The 17,704-nt window shown below is 49.8% G+C and overlaps 1 protein-coding gene across 6 annotated transcripts in view; it reads right to left on the bottom strand.

The window, feature by feature from the left end:
* Window positions 1–81: 81 nt before the first annotated feature.
* Elmo2 (engulfment and cell motility 2) overlaps window positions 82–17,704 on the bottom strand; it is a 36,956-nt gene continuing 19,333 nt past the window's right edge. For 4 of the 6 annotated variants that reach the window (XM_060382832.1, XM_060382835.1, XM_060382834.1 and 1 more), the window contains exons 9-22: window positions 15,442–15,520; window positions 14,106–14,141; window positions 12,309–12,359; window positions 8,729–8,851; window positions 8,307–8,441; window positions 7,582–7,686; window positions 7,392–7,500; window positions 6,848–6,984; window positions 5,551–5,714; window positions 5,328–5,440; window positions 5,117–5,224; window positions 4,373–4,455; window positions 2,702–2,779; window positions 82–1,463 (exon numbers count right to left, since the gene is read on the bottom strand). In XM_060382832.1, the coding sequence (XP_060238815.1) occupies window positions 1,263–1,463; window positions 2,702–2,779; window positions 4,373–4,455; window positions 5,117–5,224; window positions 5,328–5,440; window positions 5,551–5,714; window positions 6,848–6,984; window positions 7,392–7,500; window positions 7,582–7,686; window positions 8,307–8,441; window positions 8,729–8,851; window positions 12,309–12,359; window positions 14,106–14,141; window positions 15,442–15,520 (1,522 nt within the window). In that variant the 3' untranslated portion in view covers window positions 82–1,262. The remainder of the gene's footprint in view (window positions 1,464–2,701; window positions 2,780–4,372; window positions 4,456–5,116; window positions 5,225–5,327; window positions 5,441–5,550; window positions 5,715–6,847; window positions 6,985–7,391; window positions 7,501–7,581; window positions 7,687–8,306; window positions 8,442–8,728; window positions 8,852–12,308; window positions 12,360–14,105; window positions 14,142–15,441; window positions 15,521–17,704) is intronic. The other 2 variants (XM_021638198.2, XM_021638209.2) reach the window with 1 other exon arrangement.

Genomic DNA, 17,704 nt, shown 5'->3' with positions numbered 1-17,704 from the left:
TAAAATGAAGGCTGCCAGGTGAATGCCTACCCTTGGGGCAGGGAACAAGCGCAGAGGAGCAGGTGTTGATAGGAACCAGTCTACATGAAAGAGTCTTTATTGAAAACACAACCACTGACAGGAAGCTCCTGGCTGCTCTCCGGTTACATTCTTAGCTCATGATTGAGAGCACTACATTTTTGCTCTCAATTTTATTTTCCCTTAAACATTCTATCCTAAGATAGGAAGATCTTATATAAATATATATACACGTCTGTATAAGTATGGCCTATAGTAAAGAAAATATATAGTACACTCTTCATTGGGTAGTACCTACCATGCCAGGCTGCCAGTACTGAATACCACCATGTTAACATGCGTCCAAGGAGAGAGGCTCTGCGTGTGCTTCAAGTGCTGCAGCACCAGAGAAGGCCCATGGCACAGCTGTGGCCCCAGCCGCTTCTTGAAATCATGGCTAATGGCAGAAACCACACGGTGCCAGGAGGGAGAGGGAAGGCAAACTGCCCGAGTCTGCGGGCAAGAGGAAGCAAATAGAAGGGCCTGTAACCCAGGGGTATGGGAACATTCTTCCTCAGCAAGGAAAAGATAGAAATGGAGGGGTGAGCTGGAGGCCTTGGCCTGACTTTCCCTGCAGCATTCCTGGAGCCTAAGAGAGCATGGCCTCAGGCTGGAGACCTGTGCCTCGCTAGGATGAGACTGAGTGCTTGGGGGTAAAATTAATACCTCTTCTGATAGCTGCATGGGCAAGAGAAACGGATACCTCTAGAGACTAGAGATGTTAGGACCAATCCCAGAGGCAGCGGCATCTTGGCACAGGATGAGGCTGGAATGAGCCCTCAGAGACCTTTTAAGCAAAAGCTCAAGGCCTGCCCTTGCCTGAGCCACTTGAAGACAGTCACTCCGAGGCTCGCCCCTTCCCCAGGGCTCCTGTCTCCATGGGCAGCCTTTGCCAGGCCAGCTCCAGCCCAGCAAACCGGAGAGTAGGTTCGAAAGGGAAGAGGATGGCTGTCAGTAAGTCCAGATCCAGGTGCAGACTCAGGGCAGGAGGCAAGAGCATCCTGAGTCCACTCCGCACCCCAGGCCCAGTGGTGCTGAGTTGGGCAGCATGCCCTGACTTCATGACTCCTAGTGGATGGGACCAAGAAAAGCCCTGGGTCCCAGTGGGTCTGAGTAGTAGTTGCCACAATCACTACAGAGTTTGTACAAGTGGAGGGCAAGGCACAGGCTGCCAGTGTCTCTCCTGGGCCCTAGTCCCCTCCTGCTCAGCCGTAGTGATAGACGAAGTCATAGCTGCTGGGCTCCTTGGGGACCGGCGGTGGTGCCTCAGGGATCTGGATGTTCTCCAAGTCCAGAAGCCGCAGCTTCATCTCCATGCTCAGCAGTGTGTCCAGGTCGCTCTTGGTTAGCTCGCTGGACATGTCCTTCCCCAGGAGGGCGCTGAGTCCATCAATCCAGATGCAGTACTGTGGGCAAGTTGCAAATGTCACACAGTGGCCGCAGGGGCTGTAGTGGGACTGAGGGCAGTGCTGTTTGGTACCCTTCAGAATACGCAAAACTCATAGGAGACAAGAGCAAGGATGGACGGGAAACAACCATCACTGTCAGTGACGGTTTTATGGGGGACTGATGTGGAAACTTTCAAAAAAGTAATAGGAAATGTGATCTACAATGCAATTAAGGAATGTAAGATGGAAATCAGTACCGGAGCAGTGAGAAGAAATAGGGGCAGAAAACACTCAATGAAAAGAGTAGGAAGCACACAGGAACTTGGTATTGCAGTTTTGTTAAAAAAAAAAAAAAGCCGATTAATGTTTTAAAAAAAAAATGTTTTAAAGGGAAGTACAAAAGAAATTGACATTGCCTGCATGAGAGAAAATGCTTGTAACATCCAAGCACTTGGGAGATAAAGGCGGGAGAATTGAGGGTTCAAGGGTAGCCTCAGCTATAGCAAATTTGAGACCAGCTCCAAGCTACATGAGGCCATGTCTCAGAAAAACAAAACAAGTAACAACAAAAATTAAGCCAGCTCTCAGAACACAAGGGTATAGCAGAGGCTAGGCTCTGCCAGCCCTCTGTTGCTGTTTTCCTTTTCTGGGCTTTGCTCACGGGGCTTTGCTGGAACTACTGGCCCCAGCACTGCTCCCGAAGCCTGACCCCCAGTGCTCAACCATAGGACCTCAACTAATGAGTTAACTGAGTTGAGCACTAACATCTTCCTGGGCTTCAGGGGAACTCCCCTTGTGAGGAAGAGCAGATCCATCTGGAGCCACAGCCTAGACTGGGTCTGCTCCATGTAGCTGCCATTCAACTCACCTGGGAAGACGTGCTTTCGAGATTACAGAGGAAAGCCGTCCCCAGACCAGGCTTTACCTTCTAATAATTGCCAGCTGCCGCTAAGGAGCAAGGTGAAAGGCTGGGTGTGGTGGTGCACATCTTTAATTCCAGCCCTCAGCAATCAGGGGAAAGCAGATCTCTGTGAGTTCCAGGCCAGCCTGGTCTACATATCACACACACACACACACACACACACACACACACACACACACAGTAAGGTGAATAGTCCAAACCAGTGGTAGAAGGCCCACAGACTTGGTGGTCCACTGTGGCCACCGGCCTTCAGGGGTACAATACTGTGCTGGCCACACCTCCTCTCCACACAGGGAGGACACGGCTGTTCAAGGCAGTGTGGCACCATGCTTACCTCATACTTATTAGGAGCAATAAAATTCAATGTCTCATCGGGATCATACAGGATGGAGAAGGCCAGTTCCAACACCTCCTACAGAGAAAGGGTTTGAGTGACTTGGAGCAATGATCAGTTATGATGACACCAAGGTCCTGAGGCTTGTGCCCAGGTGTGGCTGAACCTGAGGCCAGTGTTAACTGACCTTCATTCACCCACTCCCTGCCAAAGTCACACCTAGGAAGTGGTGGTAGTGTCTTAAATTTGGAACCTGGATGGTGGTGCCTGCCAGGATCCCAGCATAGGGAGGTTGAAGATTTGAGGTGAGTCTGGGCTACATGGGGAGACCCACTCTGCTCAAGAAAGCAAGCAAACAAAAATGATTGCAGCAAAGTATTTTCAACACTCAGAACCATGAATGCCAGGACTGTATAGCACCTTATGTTTTTATGTTATATCCCAAGATGACTCGTTTCCTCTTTCTTGACACAAAAAAGTTCTGAGAGCTAAAAAACAAACATTCCAGCAAAAACAAAATACTGACAAACTAAGACAGTCTAGGCATCAAGAAAACTGCAATATGAAGAGTCACACGTGACCAGCTTAAACCCGTGCACTCACAGAATCATTCATGATCAGCTTAAACTGTGCTCAGAGTCATATGTGACTAGCTTAAACCCATCCGCTCAGAGTTATGCACGATCGGCTTAAACCCATGCGCTCACAGAGTCACATGTGACTGACTTACACCCATGTGCCCACAGAATACTAAAAACACAAAACGGAGACATAAAAATCGGTCACCATTGTATGATAGCAGGAAAGAACTCGCTGCTCTAAAAGCAGGTATGTAAAAGCCTCTTTTCCATAAACTGCACCATGGGGAAAGGCAACTGTAGATAAAGGCAGGTTTCTTCACTGAGAAGTGTCTCGGTTCATTAGCAAATGGAATACCCTAGTTTGCAAACCTTAACCTCTGAGCAGATAGTCTGCTGACAGGACAGTACACTACCCAGACATTATGGGCCTCTTGACAGGCCCCAATATCATCCAGGATATGGCCATACCAGAGCAAAGTCAAACCTGAACCAAATCAAACCTCTAGGTCCCTGTGCCAATTTGCAGATCTGGGACAGAAGAAAAGCACAGAGAGACAGTCAGCAAAACTCAGACTCTGGGAAATGACCACATAAGCAATATGGTCTATTAAACTAATAAACTACAAAGATGGAAAGAAGATGGAGGAGAAATGCACAGATGAAGGACTCAGAGAGGCATACACCGCAGCAAGCAAGCCCTGATTTAAAACTGAGTACAATGTGTGCCTGTGTGCACACCTGGCATTTATAAGACAGCAGGTGGACATTTCAAGGCGAATGGAATATTTTACATTAAATAATGGTTTTATCTTCTGCTAGGTGTGTTAACGTGAACTTCATGGTCGCATCATGAAAGAAATGATATGCCACTTGGAGTCCTCCAAAGTCATAAGAAGTGGGTGGCAGAATCTGCCAGGGTTGCTGAGGCTGGTGAGATGCGCACTGGGATCTATTTATTTTTATAGTGTTCAACACTCTTAATATTGAGTGGATAAGAGTAGTGGAAAGTGGAAAGAGTTGGCGTGCACCTAGAACCTGTGTCTGCAGCATCACGGGCAGGTGCTGGGGCTCAGGACAGCCTCCCACTCACCTTGTTCTGTTTCAGGGCGCTCTTCTCTTTCATGTGGGGACAGTCTTTCCCAGTGACAATGGCCTTAATGTCTGCAACAGGGACTGATAGAATAGTGGGAATTAACACCTGGAAGCTGATGCTGCAAGCTGGCTGTCACTGGCCTCAATGCCGGAAGGGAAGCCCAGGGCAGAGTGCCAGGGTGTGGCAGCTCTCTGGCCCAAGGGCCCTCCCAGCTCAGTGTGCATGCCTGAACCTGCCCTGCTCTTCAGTCTCTTTCTGTAGACCCTAGCTGTGTCATAGATGCTACCTGGGTTCATCTCTTCAAGGGGTAGTGCCTTGGGCAACCCTCTCACTTCCCTTTTTAATAGTGAAGATGACAAAGAGGCCAAGCAAGCAGCACTGCAGCTAACAGAGAAGCTGTTACCTGCTAAACAGTGCCTGGATGCCTTTCTCAAAACAGTCCTCTGTGGATGGGAGTGTGGCACTAATTCACAACATCTAGCATTAGCAACTAACTAGGGGCTTATGTCAGGGTTTTCATTTAGACTCTGTAGCCTTAGAACCTCTACCCACCCCCTTCAATGAAGTCCTGTCCTGTCCTCCAACCACTCTGGGGTGGTCCAGAGAGAGTACCGTTAGCAGATGAGGAAACAGAGGACACATGCCTGAGACCAGACACCGGGTTTGAGGCAGCCAGGACAAGCACTCAGGGGACCTGTTGAGTATAGGTGTCATGACACAGCAACAGAAACATGCACCTACTTTTCTCCTGCAGGGATTCGAATGTCACCTCCCCTTGAGGGTTGTCATCCAAGTCCCCATAATGCAGGACTTTGTGGTTTAGTGCCAAGCGGCAGTGCCAGAACCGCTCTGGAACACAAGGACGGAGCAGGTGAGGTATGGGAAGTGCTGGGCAAAGGGGCGCCCCGCAGAGCCACCCAGGCAAGCTTCCGATGCCCAGCTGCCTCCTTACCTTGCCGCCGCCGGTTTCCTATTTTTCGGAAGCTGCTGCCTTCGCACAGCCGGTTCAGGCGCTGTTGCTTGATCAGTTCTAGGATCTCAGGCTGGATCTTCTCCCGAAGCTCCCTGTGGGCACACACACCCAAGTGAGCAGAAGACCCTGAGATAGCGGTGCTCTCGGGGGTGGAGCGGAAAGAGGGCTGCCTCCCACACAGGCCCTATCAGTTGACACTTACACAATTGGTGGGGACTGGAAGTCATCCTGGCTCATCCTCTCAGACTGGCGCAACCGCAGAATCTCTGAGTAGCTCAGGCTACGAAGTTTGCTCTTGAACTGATCCAAAGAGTTGGGTTTAGAAGGCAGAGCCCGGGTGATCTGCTCTCGGACGACTTGCATAACCTGGGCAAAGAAGGTAGCCAGAGGCTGCAGGCCAACCAGAGACTGAGGCTCTCCTTCACCCAGTGTCTCAAGCAGAGTGGGCACCAGAGTCCTGACTTTCTACAAACACGTCACGTGATGGAGAATGAGTTTCATTCCTCATACATTTCAAATGCTCATGGTATCAGGGAATGGCTTCTGATCTCAACTCTTAAATCCTTCACCTATTCTTTCAAACTAAAGGTGCTAAGGCCTCCATCCCCCTCATCTCTACAGAGAGGAAAGTATCTTCCTATACATGTCATGAAGAACAGGAGTTGTAACATGGAAGGCAGGCATAGCGCCCAGCAGACAGGGGTGTTAAAATGTGACAGTTTCCCTAAAATGACTGTTAGAGAGGAAAGCAGGATCCCTGCCCTTCCCTAGTACGGGCTGCATGATCCTACTGAGAAAAGAAAATTCTCAGGAAGAATTAAAGCACATGTGCATGTGCACACGCACACAGAGACGGGGGGAAGTGTGTGTGTATGTGTCTTACAGGTAACTCTTTCTGTTTTTCAAGGTCTCTTGTTTTACTCTTTGAGACAGTCTTACTATGCAGGCCAGGCTGTCCTAGAACTCATGCCCACCAGCCTCATGCACATACACCACCCTGCCTGCTCACTTCCAAAATTTCCATGAGATGGTCAGCCTCATCACTGGACTCCCGGACTGTCAGCCTGTGAGGGCCTAGCACAGCACTCCACTGCGGGGCACTCAGATCACCGAGGCCTGAGAAGCGCCATGATGTGCACAGCAGGCCACCTTTCCTGCTTGCTGACACTAGCTATTCCCAGAACTCATCTACCAGGCTGCCCCATGACAGGTACAGCTCTGCTGCTGTATTTCCCTGACCCCTGTGGAGGACAGTGGCAGGTGCTAGCTTCCCCAGACAAATGCAGGCCTTGGGCACCACAGGGAAGATGCCCGCTCAAGGTTACAAAGGGAGTCACGGCAGCGGAGACTCGGGCTCTCCAGTACTTCGACCTTGCGATGCAGCACTCCTGACCAGGCTGGTTTTCCAGCTCAGGGATTCCCCAGCGCTGGCCAGCTGTCAGAGGCTGTCTCGAGATGGTCTTCTTCCACCAGCCTCCAAGTGGCTTGGCAGCACTGACCTTGTTGAAGTCCTCAGCTGTCGCCCTCATCTCTTTCCAGGTCTTGTTCAGCAGCTGGATACAGATTCCAAAGAGCTCTTCAAAGGCTCGGTCATGGGTGAAGAACATTGGGTGGTAGTCATTGCGCCCTTCATTTGCTGTAGAGAAGAAACCGAAAACGTGAAGGCTCTGCCCTCAGGCACCCAGGCCACCCATCTGGCAACTCTGAATTATCTGCACTCAAATCCTGAGGACAAAAAAAAAAAAATAAAGAAAACAACAACAAAACAGACCACAGACTATAGACATCAAAGAGCATGAAGGGGCTTTCCTCAAGTCCTTAGCTTTCTTCATGCTGTTATAAACTCAGCCAGCCCTTACACACAGCCCCAGGGAGCTTAAGAGACACTGCAAATCACTAACTCAGACAAAACAGAAGCCATGATTACCACGGACAGGGTAAGCTGAAGCGTGAGCTCATGGATGGTTAAGAATAAGTGACCCCTGCCTAAGGCCCTCCAGTGCCCCTCCAGGTGGAGACTGGCTGACGGAGCAGGAGACTTACGGAGCTCCCCAACCTGCAGGATCTCACAGAGCATCTTGGTGAGCTCAATGGCACTGCGGCCAAATGGACACTCATGTTTGTCCTCCCGGCTACTGTTCTCCAACACAATCTATGAGGAGAGAGGAAGTGAGGGTTGAGGGGAGGCAGGCATGGATGGGCACCACGAGTGAGGGGCTGTCCCCGCCTTTACCCGGATATAGGTGTCCTGGTGGACTTTGGCCAGGTACAGCATGTTGTCCAAAGCCAGCATTCCAGGAGGAGTCTGGGTGAAGTCCAAGGCTGGGTTGATATGGTTCTGGAGAAAGCAGGAGCCTGGTTGTGAACCTGGAGTCCTCATGTTTGGAATGACCTGGATGGCATCCTCCTGCCCTCTGCTCCACCCTATCTCATCTGAGATCCTGGAGAACCAGACTAAGGACACCTCATCTCACACCTCAGCAGCTAGCAGGCCAGCACTGAGTAGGTACACAGTACAGTTAATCCAATCCCACTCCTGCTGAGTCATGTTTAACCAGACAATAGTCACTGTAGCTTAGTGAAGGGCAAGCTGTTGGTGAGTTCACTCACACAGGCTGCCACCCCTTCCTCGCCACTGTAGGACAGGGGAGGGGGAAGGGAGGGTGGAAGCTAAACCTTAACCCCCGAGATGGGGAGGCATACCGCTAAGGTGAGAGCCCACCAGCACAGGGAGACCCACTCTAGGCCTATGGTCTCCTCTCCCTCTGTGGGAACTGGCTTCCTGGGCCTGTAAACTGATGGGTCTTGGTGTGTATGCCCAGGTGATGTACACCCACTGAGGGCTACTGCCAAGGCAAGCCAAACACAAAGGCCCTCATCTCTTTCTGTCTGCTCCTCCAGGGCTGTCACTATGAAGGGAGAGCTGTCAGGACTGGGAGGGGGCACTCTGGTACTTACAGTAAACCCCAGCATTTTATAGTCCTTGGTATACATGGCCTTGCGTTTTTCAGTCCCACTCCCAGGGACATTGCTAGGGTCGGATTCTGCGTCAAATGCAATCCTCCTCAGTTCGAATATAATGTCTCTTTGAGCCTGGAAAGATATAAGGCAGTAGGCAGGTCAACCAGCTGGCCAAGGGAAGCAAGAAAGAGAAGCACAGGGCATGTGCTCCCAAGCCAGTCTCTTGGGAGGGACCAGCGGTAGGACAGAAGGACAGAAAGGGGTTTTGTCCCAAGTCCTCAGGAGATGCAGCCCATGCTAGTTTTAACAGGACCAACACAGACCACTTCACACAGCATTCCCAACACACACTGATGGTGGAAGGACCACAGCCATGAAGAAATAGCACAGCTTACAGCAGAAAGGGCCCCAGCACCTGCCTGGTCATTGGGATCCATCTTAGTCATCATTCTTTCTTCCAGAAGGTTGAAGGTCAGGACTTGAAGGACATAGAGCTGATGGGCCATCTCTGTTTTGATTGGTCGATTCCCTCTGATCACATGCTAGGAATAGCAAAGGTAGGAGCAGATCTCAGTGCACTGTCTTTTCCTGAAGAGCCATCTCCACAGGGGTGGGAGGGTAGGGGGAGTGTAAGCATACTGGACAGGGATCACTTCCTCCCAGCTGCAGAGCCTGCATGTTCTTGAAGGCGCTCGAGTGGAGGGGGACTCAACTTGGCCAAAATAGATTCATACAGGCCTTCCTCTCTTGGGCAGGGATGTGGAATAGAGAATGAAGGTTTAACCTCAGACACCAGAGGTGGAGAGGCACACCATCAAGGGCAGCCAGACCCACCCAGGCTTGCACCTCACAGTGAGCGTATGGGAAAGGACCACTGGTAGACAGGCTTTAGAACAGACCACTTTAAATGATATGGACCTACGAGGAAGGCCATTTGGCTTTCCTATTCACCCTCACACCATCCTCCCCACTCCTTTCTGTCCTTTCCTGTCACCCCACATAGGGCCTGTATCCCCCAAACCATGCCCCTGCCCGTCCTTTAACCATCCTACCCTCTTGGCTCATCAGCTCCCTATGACCTGATTCTCCCTCCCTCCATCTTCTCTCACCTCCCGACCATCGTTCTTTCTCTCTGCCCATCTTGGCTAATCAGTTTGGTTGTCATATGTGGGTCTCTCAACCCACCCTCACCCCAACAACACCCTGCTTTTCCTCCTTGCTCCCTGGACTTCTCAACCAATAACCTTGCCCCACACCCTGAATCCTGTCACTCTGGGTTCTCATCCAGCTTCTGCCATGTCCTACCTGTGTCCTTCAGGTCTTAGTCAGTAGCTCTGATTCTAGAACCTCGCTGTACAGTGTAGCAGCCACTAGTCACTTGTGGGTACTTGTGATTGTGGCCCTGAGCAGTGCCTGACAGATCCCCATGGTTAGGGCCAGCAGCACAGCACAGCACAGAGTGCTACAGCAGCATGGAACAGACTTCTCTGCGCAAGCCCACCCTAGTACTCACTCTGCAACGCTCCCTTAACCCAACCCCGCCCACACCTGCTTTGACTCTAGACCAGTCTTTTCGAACCTATGCAGTACAAATTGATGGTCCTAGTAGCACATGGCTGGTGAACACCGGCCAGGTCCAAACTATAGCAGGTAGTGTCTGAAACACAGCAGAATTAAGCCTTAGTATGAACAGAGAAGGCTGACGTGTCACAGATGCTTCATGAATGTATCTGTTGCATACTGAAATATGTTGGTGTCGTGTATTAAATACAGCAGAAATTAAGCTTCATTTCCCCTATCCCCTTCATACTGCTGATGGAACATCTCAAAGTCCATGGCAGGCTTGAGCTGTATTCCCCCAGCTGGGCCTCTCCTAGACTTCATCCTCAGCTGTGGACCTCAGATGGTCTGCTTGCTCTACATCTCTGCTGCCCAGGAGAGTTGCCAAAGCCTCACACAAAGGGATGAATCCCACTGAAATGAAAGTCACTCATTCAGGTCTCCAGTCTTTCCAAGCAGCACTGTCTCTGGACAGAACTTCCTTCCACACGCAGAACGTGTGCAGAGCCAGAGTGGCCTAGCTGCCCTCAGAGCGGAACTGGGATGTCTCCTGCTGACACACACACACACACACACACACACACACACACACACACACACCCTCTCCATCAATCCAGCATGTCACGCCCTCCTCTTCTGCTCTCACAGACAGGGGCTCTGCACTCTGCTTCTTGTTTTCTTTATATCTCCTCTTCCACCTTGCTCCAAATGCCTTCTCAGCTGCTCCCTCCACCCCCCATCCTCCCACCGCTCCCTGTGCGTCCATCTCTGGTCCTTCCTCCAGCATTCCACTCCAGCATTCATAAGATGGCTATGAAGCAAGGTGAGCATCAATGTACTCTTCGGTTTTGCTCAGCATTCCCAGGTGAAAGGGAGCTCAGTGCTCTACCAGCAATGGCTGCAGCCCTCTGGCTGCACTCAAGAAGTACGCTTAGGTAGTCCCCAGCAAATCAGTTAAGTCCTGAGGCTTAGCTGTCTATTGTGAGATCCTCTTCTGATCGATCAAGCTAAATCTCAAACATGGTAGATTTTCCTCAGATGTGCCTCTCATGCCCCCACGGTGAGAGGGTACCTGGCAGCTGTTTTTGGAGTGCCCACAGCAACGCGTGGGAGCCTGTGCACTCACTGTCCTGCATTTGCTGAAAGGCAACAAGGGTTGCAGCAACCTGGGAACCTAGTCAGACAAGGTGAAGCCAGCGGACTCTGCAGGTTTGCTTGAGCTGGAGCTTGTTGCCTTAATACACACACACACACACACACACACACACACACACTTACTCTGTGTGTGTCTCTCTCAGAAACACACATACTTACATACACACACCTCCTTCTGCCCACAGATGCCATGCACCCTGCCAGGCATGGTCTATGTATAATCTCCTTCAGTCCTCACACCCAGCTAAGCAAATCAAAGCACAGGGATGAGGGGTCAACTGCTCAAGATCAAAGCAGGCTGGAAAATGGCCAAAGCCACAGTCAGCACCAAATCTTTCACGCTTGACTCTGATGTTTCGTTTATTACCTTCACTGCTGTCTCTGGGTTTTCCTGTTTCTGACAACTAATAAACTCTCTTCTCTTTAGCCCCAATCGTGGCTCCTGTCCCCACCCCGACTTGCTGCCTTCCTATACCCCACATCACAACCATGATAGCAGGAGCTAAGTCCTCCTTTCAGACTCCTCTCCAGCTCTTCAGCAAGCACCCAGCTCCTGCGGCAGTCCATGGTGATCTAGAGCCCAACCACACCTCTGCCATCCTGAGTCTCAGCTGTGCAGGGAGAGGGAAACTGAGTCCTGATCTGACCTGGCCTCAGCACTGGTCTGCCCCTCCCTCTGCCCTACACTTCTGGCCTCCATGGTCAGCCTAGGTGTCTACACACACACACACACACACACACACACACACACACACACACACAGACCTCCCTCTGGCCACAGATAGCATGCACCCTGCCAGGCATGGACTATACATTATCTCCTTCAGTCCTAACATCCAGCTAAGCAAATCAAAGCTCAGGATGCAGCTCCCTGACCCCTCCCTGCAGAGCAGACCTCACTGGTCCTGCTGTCCCTCTCCTGGCTGTGGCTGTACTGGGCCCCTCCTTTTAAGAGCCAGGGTACTCCCCTCTGCAAACTCTAGGCTTCAGACCACTCTGAGTTGTTGATGACATTTGTGTTTATTTGACAGTTCTGAAGTCTTAACAAGCAGCAGTGAAGGCTTTCACCTCTTCTACCTGGAGGGGCCGCAATCTCTCGTAGGCCCCGTGGCAGCGAAGTCCAAGAAAAAGCTCAGGTTTCAGAAGTGCCCAGCATTCGTTAGTAAGCCTGCCCTGTGGACTACCCTCAACGGCAACAGTCACAGTCCCTCCTTGGAATGGTGACCACAGAACCATTCAGCAGCAGAAACAAGCATTAGCTAAAGGCAGTCACAGGGAACTCACGTTCAAGATTATGGACCGGAGGTGCTTCTGTGCAAAGGCATTGGCCATGTCCTAGGGAAGGAAACCAACAAATGTAAGGCAAGGCAGGTGGCACCTGTGGCTGCTACAAGGGATGGTGTCCTCACAACCCTGAATGTTTTCCTTTCAAATGAAAAGTGAAGAAATCCACTGACCATCAAATATATTTCACTCTAAAAAATTCCCTGCTGTTTTTCATGAGTGCAAACGAACACACAGTTTCCCTTCCTACGGGCACAATAAGCTTCATGTCTTCACAGGAGATCTGGATTGCTTGAGGACGAGACACACGTGTTACATGGATGCTGGTGATGGACACTGCACGCAGAGCACACAGCAGTACATGCACCTTTCCGGGAAGACAGTGGAAGAACCCTGGGCAGCAGACTCTACTGTGAGGCTGGGGCATGGCCCAGCCCTGTCACATGCCTGATCACTTGGAACTGGGTTGTAGATGTGTTGGGAGCCTTTGGATAATCTTTTACAGTGGTTTCACCTTTCCCATCATATTTGACTCAAACTTTCACAGTAACATTTTTTATTATTTATTAAGTATCCAGGAAATAAAGTATTCTAATAGATCAGTTCTCCACAGAGACGTTTTGAGGATCCCATCAGCACCATTTTGACATCTTCTAAAAAGACACACGAGGGACTACAATGATTATCATTCAAGCTTTTCCCAAGCCTTCTGGGGATCACTCTGTTGTGACACTGTCACTTTGAGGAGATGTTGAAATTTCACCTAAACAAAACAATCCCATATCAGGATGCTTCTAATTTTCTGACAACTTTTTTCAATTTTTCAGTTTCTTCCTTTCAATGTTTTTGCGATGTTAGACACAGTGACCCCCTTCTAAACTGCTGCCTTTGATATCCTTTATCAATAGCAGTCAATTAGTGGGCCCGAGGAAGCTGATACTCTCCTGTGATTTCTCTATTTCTAACCCTCCACCCACATTCCAAATGTCTAGCTACAGCCAGGTTTACTGCAAGTCCCTGAGCACATCCTGGCTGGAAGAGGAGGGTGGAACCTGGAAGCTTCTTTGGTAGCTACATGATGTCAGATGAGACTGAACCCTGGGCAGACAATTAACAGATAGGCACCTGCCTGAAGACTAGAGCTAAAATATGCAAATCGTGGATGAGCTTTTCCTTGGAGCATACACCCTCTTTCTTGTTCTTAAAAGATGTCCTCTCCAAAGCTCCCTCTAACCAAGAATAAGCACCCAACTTATTTTTAATCTTAAAAAATTTGTGTGAATTAGTGTTTTGAATAATTCAAACTATGTGTGTGTTTGTGTAGTACATGAGGAGGCCAGAAGAGGCTGTCAGATCCCCTGGAAACAATTGTGAACCTCTATGTGGGTGCTGGGAACTGAATCTGGGTCCTCTGCAAGAGCCAGGCCATCTCTCTTTTGTAAATTGCTTAACTCTTTTCATTATGTATTTAGGAACAGTCCAGAAGGGCCTGCAAACCCTTACTCTGGCAGCCAGGAGGTGCCACATACAGAACGGAAGAAAGTCAGGCTGTCTCTGCACCTGACTCACACAAAGATGGCATGAGGGAAAGCCTGGCCACTCTCCCAGACCAGTTGTTCCTCAGTCCTTCCATGACTCTCACCTACAGTGCCTTTCTAGCATTCCAAAATGACAGACTTATGCTACCTTTCCAGGGCCTTGGATCCCTAGCAGTCAAGCCAACCCAAATGCTTCCTGCCCAGCTTTGACATCCCCACCAGGAAGAGCCAGGCCCTCCACAACAGTGGAGCTACTTACAGTGACGGGCAGGTCTAGAGGGTTAAGGTGCTTGTCCTGCCAGCAGAAAGCAAAAAGCACAGAGAGAAGCAGACACGATGAGCTTTCAGCTTACGGTCAAACAAGGACAGGAAGGGAGATGGTCACAGAGCCACACCATACAGACACATAAGACAGACCACGTATGCATCTGCTCCTCCCTCAAGTAAAGGAACTCCCGAGACCCTTGTGCATGACCCCACCTGGACTTCATTTAGTGGGCCCATGATGCTGACAAAGAATTAGAAAGCCTTATGCCTCTATACTACGTGTGTTTTTCACCAGATAGCCTGTATGGTTGGGTCTGAAGGGTGCTCAGAGGGGGTTTCTTTCTCTTTTATTTATTTATTTTTTTGAGACAGGGCTTCTCTGTATAGCCCTGGCTGTCCTGGACTAACTTTGTAGACTAGATTAGCTCCTCCTAATCTTCCCTGGCCAGAGCCCAGCAGGTAGTTTTGGATAAGGAAGCCCAGGAAGGAACTGGGAAGTGGGGACCTGAGGCTTCCTGGGTGAGAGCAGGCTTCTGAAGGATTTTCCTCGAAGGGCCAGGAAGTAAATGCTTCTCGCTTTTTGCGGCAGCCCTTCAGCTTGGCTGCTGTAAGCAAGAGCAGCTTCAGACAAGAGGTAAACAGTGGTACAGCTGTCCTCAGCCCAACTGTTTACGCAGACAGCACACCCAATATGCCTGGAGTTTGCTAATTCCTGGTTTAGAGGACGAAGAAGAGGGCAGGGGAGCCCCTCTGCCATTGCTGTGGTCTGAAGGGGAAGGGACTCAGTACGTCACCTGTGAAGCCTCTGGTCCATATCCTGGGCCTCCTTCCTCTGCTACCAGCTGTGTGGTGCATGCTGCCCTGCAAGCTCTTCCTGCCCCATCTTTAGTTCCTCACCTATACTGCTGGGAGTTACAATATCTGCCCGATCACTCACGGTGAGGTCATTAGGTCCCACAAGACCCCTATTTTACAATGTGGGAACTGGAAGCTGGCTTCTGGGGCAGCTGCTGCTGACCTGAGTAGAGGCCCTGGGCCTGTCCCTTCCTCTGGCTGGGCAAGGGTATCAGCCTTCCAGTCTGAGTTTGTCTTTCTATGAAATTAGAGGACAAAGCTGGGCATGGTGCCGTATGCCTTTAGTCCCAGGAAGCATTAGGTCCTCACTTCCCAGTTCCTTCCTGGGCTTCCTTATCAAAAACTGTCTACTGGGTTCTGGCCAGGGAAGGTTAGGAGAGGGCTCTGGGACCTCTGTTCTCTGCCCCACAGACCGGGTGCTGTGGCAGTTCTTAGCAGAGCCCAGAGGAAAGATTGGAAAGGCAGCCACAGACCTGTCGCTTGTCTTCGGGGGCCTTCAGGAAGAGTGCGTTAATCAGAGCGATGGCATAGGTCTGGATCTCCTGGTTGGAGCTGTGTCAACAGAGACAGAGGCAGGGGGATCAGAGAGTAAGATGATGATGCTCACACATAGCTTAAAACCTTCACAGACTGTCATCAAACAACAACCTGGGGCTAAGTCAGAAAAGCATTTCAGGCAGGTGCACACTTGACCCCATGATCCCATGGAAAGGATTTATCCAAGACAGTAATCAGAAAGCTATGCATGATTTATTGACAAGCTGTTACACTAGAGTCCTGTTAAAAAGACAAGAACATTAAGTAATCCAAATGCTCTCCTTAGGGGCTGTTTAATATGTGAGATTCCTAAGGGCCTCCTAAAAATCATGCTTTGGGGTAAAGATTATTAACCTAGGACTCAGGAACGGGCTTAGAGTATCTGTGAAGACCAGATATGGTCTAGAAAGCTTCTAGCTCAGCATGATGCTCTCAAGGAGAGGGAAGCTTAGGTGGCACTGGGTTCCCACAGGCATCTGAGACGCAGAAAAGGGTTAGGTGCATCCTTGCAGAAGAGCCTGACAGAAAATGTTCATGATGTATTATGCAGCCAGAAGAAAAAGTAACAGCCAAGTACATAGAAAAATGTATAGCAAGGTCTAAATTTTGGCAAAAATATGCAAAGGAAAAAGGCTAGAGGGACATTCAATTTAATGTTTAACAGTGGTTCTGTCAAGAGTGAAATAATAATGAGCAAATAATGTACTGATTGTGTTTTTCCATATTTTCAAAAATTTGACTACAAATTTATCTTACTTGAAGTAAATAAAAGAACTACAAGCACTTCCCCGGAGTTTTATAATGCTGGCACTTAGGGTTTCCATCTGCCATACTGTGAGTGCCTCCTGGAACTCTCCTCCAGAGGGCTAACAGCTTCCTGGTCAAGCAGTCCATGACCGAGTATAAATGTCCTCAGTAGTATAAATGGTGACAGAGTGAGTGAAATATTCACGAGAAAAGCCTAAGAAGTGTTTCATTCCTCTACTCTTGAGAGACAGCTGAGGTCACCCCCAATTCAGGAGTAAGGTCACCAGGACCCAAGAAATCCCTCTTCAGAGTCTGTGAGCTCCCTTCCACCCTGGCGTTTCAATTATGAAAGCTGGGCTTGAATTCTTTAAAAGTGAAACGGTGAAGCCAGGTGTACAAACCTGTCATTCCAAACTGTGAGGTGGAAGAAAGAGGATCATGAAGCCAAGGCCAGCCCGGACAGCATGAGACCCACTCCTTCTCTCAAGACAACAGTGACAAGGTGAGCTCAGTGCAAAAAGAAGTCACATGCTTTCCCTTTAACTAGATTAATGGGGGAAATGGGTTTGGAGTACTTCTGGGTTGGTTGTCCAGACTTTTTGTGTGTTTGTTTTGTCAACTTGACACAAGTCATCTGAGAAGGGGGACCTCAACTGAAAAACGAGCAAGCCTGTAATCTCAGCACTTGGGGAGGCAGAGGCAGGTGGATCTCTGTGAGTTCAAGGCCAGCCTGGTCTACAAAAAGCCCATAAGATTGGGCTGTACGTAAGCTTGTAGGAAATTTCTTAATTAGTGATTGATGGGGGAGGGCCCAGCCCACTGTGGGTGGAGCCACCCCTGGGCTGGTGGTCCTGGGTTCTATAAGAAAGCAGGCTGAGCAGGCCATGAGGATCAAGCCAGTAAGCAGCACCCCTCCATGGCCTCTGCATCAGTTCCTGCCTCCAGGTTCCTGCCCTGCTTGAGTTCCTGTCCTGACTTCCTTTAGTGATGAACAGTGATGTGGAAGTGTAAGTTGAAGAAACCCTTTCCTCCCCAACTTGCTATTGGTCATAGTATTTTATCACTGCAATAAAAACCCTAACTAAGGCAGAAATTGGTCCCAGAAGTGGGGTATTGCTATCATAGACCTGGCCAAGTGTTTTGGAAGGACTGAAGGCTAAGAATATTAAGAACAATGCAGATGACGGCAGCCTGGCTGGTGAGGTTTCCTAAGGAAGCAAAGACTCTGCTAGCCCATTTGTGTGAAAACTCTGTGGTTCTGACCAGCTGGAGCTGAAGAATCATCTGTGATTAAGAAGAGATCAAAACCACTAAAGTAAAACCTTTGTCTTACTGGGGCAACTGATGCTGGTCAGCTGGATCTGAGAAATTAGTGGTGATTAGGAACAGACCACCAAGCCAGTGGTGGTGGTGCACACCTTGAAGCCAAGCACTCAGGTGGGCAGAAACAGG

Source organism: Meriones unguiculatus, chromosome 4 (genome assembly GCF_030254825.1).
Source record: "Meriones unguiculatus strain TT.TT164.6M chromosome 4, Bangor_MerUng_6.1, whole genome shotgun sequence".
Taxonomy (NCBI): domain Eukaryota; kingdom Metazoa; phylum Chordata; class Mammalia; order Rodentia; family Muridae; genus Meriones; species Meriones unguiculatus.
This window is presented reverse-complemented; position numbering and strand designations above follow the sequence as displayed.